At 55.9% G+C, this 5,258-nt stretch overlaps 1 protein-coding gene across 6 annotated transcripts in view; it reads left to right on the top strand.

Moving 5' to 3' along the window:
- AHRR (aryl hydrocarbon receptor repressor) overlaps positions 1-4,905 on the top strand; it is a 120,722-nt gene extending 115,817 nt beyond the window's left edge. For all 6 annotated transcript variants that reach the window (XM_063811030.1, XM_063811033.1, XM_063811029.1 and 3 more), the window contains one exon: positions 512-4,905. In XM_063811030.1, coding sequence (XP_063667100.1) covers positions 512-1,493 — 982 coding nt within the window. In that variant the 3' untranslated portion in view covers positions 1,494-4,905. The remainder of the gene's footprint in view (positions 1-511) is intronic.
- Positions 4,906-5,258: the final 353 nt, after the last annotated feature.

The raw sequence follows: 5,258 nt of genomic DNA on the forward strand, positions 1-5,258 counted from the left end.
TTCCTGACCAGCCCAGCTGTGCACCACAGGCCCCTCCCCACTCTCCAGGTCACCATCTCACAGTCATGCAGTGCCAGTCCCAAGGCACGTGGTGTCCTGTTGGTCAGCAACAGAGCTTGGCCACAGAAACTGCTGGACATGGTGTTTTCTGCTTTGCAGTTCCCTGGGACCATTTGCACCACCCTTCCCCACCCCTAGCGCTAGTGACTGGTGTGGCTGACACTGGACAGCTGGCATAGGCCTCACAGAGACATCTCCCTGAAGCCTGCACCCTCGCCCCACCCTGGGCCTTCCTCACTTGCCCCAGGCACGCAGTGGGGGTGGGGTGCTGGCACAGCCTCCTGGGCTGCTGGGGGGGTTAGAAGGGACAGTGCAGTGAGGGGTCGGTGTAGCAGTCTTGGCAGATTTAGCATCGTCCTAATTTAGTAGCCTCCCTTAGAGACCCCCACCCAGGGCAGCAGGACCTGGTGTCTTCAGCTGCTGTCAAATGGGCCCCGTCTTTTCTCTGCAGGGACAGGGAGGAGGAGCAGCACAGGATGCTGAGCAGGGCCTCTGGAATGACAGGGCGGAGGGAGACTCCAGGACCCACAAAGCCCCTGCCCTGGACAGCGGGAAAGCACAGTGAGGATGGTGCCAGGCCGAGGCTGCAGCCCAGCAAGAATGACCCGCGCTCCCTGCGCCCCACGCCCCGCGGCTCCTGCCTGCCCTACCCGTGTGTCCAGGGCACTTTCAGGAACTCACCCATCTCTCACCCGCCGAGCCCGTCCCCCAGTGCCTACTCCAGCCGGACCAGCAGACCCGTGCGGGAAGTCGGTGAGGACCAGGTACACCCTCCCCTCTGCCACTTTCCCCAGGGGAGCCTGCAGCACCAGCTCCCTCAGCCTGGAGCTCAGCGTTTTGCCACGAGGGGCTATCCCATGGAGGACGTGAAGCTGCAAGGTGTACCGATGCCTCCGGGGGACCTGTGTGGTCCGACGCTGCTGCTAGATGTGTCCATCAAGATGGAGAAGGACTCTGGGTGTGAGGATGCTGCAGACGGCTGTGTGCCCAGCCAGGTGTGGCTGGGGGCCAGTGACAGGAGCCACCCAGCCACCTTCCCTACCAGGATGCACCTGAAAACAGAGCCAGACTCTCGGCAACAGGTGTACATCTCGCACCTGGGGCACGGCGTGCGGGGGGCTCAGCCCCATGGGAGGGCCACTGCTGGGCGCAGCAGGGAGCTGACCCCTTTCCACCCTGCACACTGTGCCTGCCTGGAGACCACACACGGCCTTCCCCAGTCGGAGCCTCCCCACCAGCTCTGTGCACGGGGCCGAGGTGAACAGTCCTGCACCTGCAGAGATGCTGAGGCCGCCCCTGTGGTCAAGCGGGAGCCCTTGGACTCGCCCCAGTGGGCTACTCACAGCCAGGGAGTGGTGCCCGGGATGTTTCCCAAAAGTGCCTTGGCCACGCTGGTCCCGCCCCAAGCTTCGGGGTGCACATTCCTGCCATAGCGCAGTGACCACTGTCCAAGCTCAGATCTGTCTGTCTACGCTCAGATGCGTCGGTGGCTGGGCTGCCCTGCGCCTGGTCAGGCCGGAGCCCGTCCTAAGACACACGCTTTGCAGAGCTGTGCATGCGCAGTCTGCTAGTCTGTGTGTGCAGCATAGGCAGGAGCCTATCCTGAATTTTGTAAAATATCCCAACAGTTCTTAAATGAAAACTGGCCTTAAGTCTATTCAAACATGACAGCATTTCTCTTTGAGGAATTAAAATCTTTAGGAAAGTGATCATGGCTGGACAGCTTCATGCCCCAGAGGCAGCGAGCACCCGTCCCATGGCTGCCAAGTCCACAGTCGGGGATGAAGCAGTCGGGTGATGCTCCCAAGTCTGCAGTCGGGGATGAAGCGGTCGGGTGACACACCTAGCTCAGCCCTCCCAGGCCACCTGCAGCTCCCGGCCTGTGCTGTGCAGGCAGGGTCAGCCCATCGCCACAGTGCACTGTAGAGGCCAGCACACGGCAAATTGGAAATACAACGCGCGGAGAAAGGGGTCTGTGAACCCACAGACCCAATGTTCTAGAGGAATCTAGAACATTCCAGGCAGCAGAGGCTGGCAGCGTGTGTCCCACACTGCCCCACACCGTGTGGCAGGTGCTCCGTGGCGCCATGACAGAGTCTGAGGCCAGACCTGGACTGGAATCGACAGCATAACCCCTGTTCCTTCTGGACATCTCCCGAGTTCTCAGTGGGTCTCTGCGGACGGTTCTTCCTAATTTGCATCTTGGTACATCACGTAATACAGAGTTCACAGACTCTGGGTTTGGAAGTACAGAGAAACACACAACGTAGAGAGAAGACACAGGAAACTGCGCTGCCTGTGGGGGTTTCTCTCTGGCTGTCTGTACGGTTCACTCAAATGAGGGTTCCCATTGCCATCCTAGGAGAATAATTAGGGACAAGACGGACAAGTATTAATAGCATTAAAACAGTTGTAAAGGTGATATATTCTGAGAGTAGGAAATTTGGATACAAAAGCATAAGTCAGAAAGTGAAGGTCACCAATCCACCAACCCGAGAACCTACAGCTGATGGTGCATTTCAGGCTTCTTCCATGGTCTGGCCTGGAACCCCACCCGGCTGGTGCAGGCATCAGATCAGGGTGTAGAAGTCACCCCAAGCAAGAGGAAGCCAGGCAGTGAGGCCCTGGGGTGTGGCTGCAGCTGGGCCCACCTGTGCGGGGGTGGGAAGGCCCCATCCTCAGGGACAGGGCATCGGCGCCCTGACGTCAGCTCCACTGGGAGTGGCAGGAGCCGTGGGAGCCCATGGGTGAGGGACCCACCACCCCGCTGCACTGTGCATTCTGCCTCCCGTGTGGACGCCCTCTCTGTTGTTGGCCCGCGGGTGAGGGACCCACCACCCCAGGGACCCACCACCCCGCCGCACTGTGCATTCTGCCTCCTGTGTGGACGCCCTCTCTGTTGTCAGTGGCTTTGAGGTGTCAGTGCTTACTTAGACGCTGGTTTAATGCTGGACCCATTTGTTAAACGCACCTTCACTTTGTCAAAACCCAGGTTTGGTTGGCAGGACTGGGTCTTCTGCCCAATGCCAGGTGTCTGCGCCTCTCAGTGGCCTGGTTCTTGGACAGTTTGCCCCCATGTGGCAGGGATGGGGATAAGGATCTCCTCTCAGAACTGGAAGAGAACAGCCAACCATCTGAGCCCAGTGTCACAGATCCATCGTGGCCTCCTATGACCCCCAAGCCCTGCCGAGGGGGCACTCACTCGCTGCTTAGCCAGGGGGCGCCTTTCAAAAGGTGACCTCCATGCTGTGCTGTCGTGGGTGTGAGACGTGCTCATGGCCTTCCACTGCCATCTCTCCCTTATCTGATGCCTAAAGTCATGATGGGGACAGAGCTACCCAGGGGCCAGCCATGGGGTGACCAGCCACCTGAGGGTCAGTCACCTGTGGAGAGCAGGCACCTGTGAAGACCAGGCACCTGAGGACTGGCCCCTACTTCCCACTTTGGCCCTACATTGGCACAGAGCCCCTCTTTATTCATTTCTCATGCTGAGCATGACACACTTCTGGTCTCTGGGCATTTATGGATTTAAGACCAGGATGGTATTTCAGAAGCTTCCCACTTCCTATTCTAACCGAGTGCCCAGCTACTTTGCTGATCATGGAAAGACCCTTAATAATTAGGCCTGCAGGCCAGGCGCAGTGGCTCATGCCTATAATCCCAGCACTTTAGGAGGTCAAGGTAGGAGGATCGCTTAAGCCCAGGAGTTCAAGACCAGCCTGGGCAACACAGGAAGAATGTGTCTCTACAAAAAATAATTAAAAATCAGATCTGCTGTATCCCTGAAAAAGTCTCAATCAACATGCATGTTCCACTCTTGGAGTTCCCTGTTCTGAGGGCCAGCCACATCCTGTGTCCTGGAGCTCAGCCCTCAGCAGCTCCCTTCAGCCTGGGCGCCGCCTGGGTCCCAAACGTGGCAGCTGCTCTTCCAGTCTCGGGGCCAAGGAGGGCAGGGAGCTCAGTGACTGAGAGTCTTGTGTATCACAGGTCTCGAGTGTCCTGGAGCCAACAGCTGTCACTGGGAAAAACACCAGACCCCAAAGATCGAATCAGAGACGTGGCTGCGTGTTTGCAATTGTAGCCAGGCCCTTCAGTGCCATCAAAGGAGCACTGGGGCCTCCTTAAGCACAGACGGCAGCCCCTGCCCAGGAGGCTTCTTCACCACGTCCTGCCCTGCAGCCTCCCAGACCTTTAGATGAGCCCCCGCCCAAGGCCCTCCTGGTGACAGGTGTCAGATTGAGTGGTGGGTTGCTGCCAGGCAGGCCATGCTGTGTTGACGCTGCACTCAGCACGTGGGTGTTGGCTCTGCCGGTTTTGTGGTGTGGGGACCCCACAGGAGGCTGCAGCCCTGAGAGCCTGGGATCAGTGAGGTGTCCGACATCCCTTCCTCAACGGCAACAAAAACTCCTCAAGTCAGCACTTTGGTTATTTTATAGCCACAACCCTCTTGGAAAACAGTGGGGAAGACTATGGAACATAGAAAGTGTGGATGTATCACTTCTCTCTAAAATGTCATTGTTAGCACTAATTACAGGTTCATGTTTTTCTGTTTATGTAGCTTTTCCCTATATAGCTGAAAAAGTATTAAAGTCAAATATAAGGTGGGAATGGGATGGAAGGGAGGAGATCAATACAACTTATATTTTTGCAGTTTCTACTGGAAGAAAAAAGTTTTCAATACCTAGACCAACTTGTTGAATTTTTAAAACTTATGCACTATAAATGCAACTTTCTCTACTGCTTTCTCAGTGCCTTCAGGAAGCTTTCAAATTTTTTTGTACTGTGGTTTGTATTAAATTTGCAATATTGATGTAAAATACATGACATGCTAGTACATGTTCAAAATTTCTTTACAGTCATAATTTCTAACACAATTTTAACTTTTTTACTTTTTTTCATTGCTCAACTTATTGCTAGATTTTCAGAAATTACAAGGAAAAACTGAAATAATAGAGCCGGGGTCAGTGTCAACATCAGCAGGGCACGGGGCAGGGCTCCCTGTCGGAGTGGCAGTGGGGGCTCCCGCAAGCTCCATCTCCTTCCTGTGTGCCCCTGCCCCATGCTGCTGCCACTTCCCTGGTCTCTGCTGGCTTCCCTGCCACCTTCCAGACCCTTCCTTTCGTGTGGCTAATTTTCAGGAGGGGCAGGGGCACAACCTAGCAGCTCCAACCTATGAAAGACTTTCTTGTCAGTTGGTG

Source organism: Pan troglodytes, chromosome 4 (genome assembly GCF_028858775.2).
Source record: "Pan troglodytes isolate AG18354 chromosome 4, NHGRI_mPanTro3-v2.0_pri, whole genome shotgun sequence".
Taxonomy (NCBI): Eukaryota; Metazoa; Chordata; class Mammalia; order Primates; family Hominidae; genus Pan; species Pan troglodytes.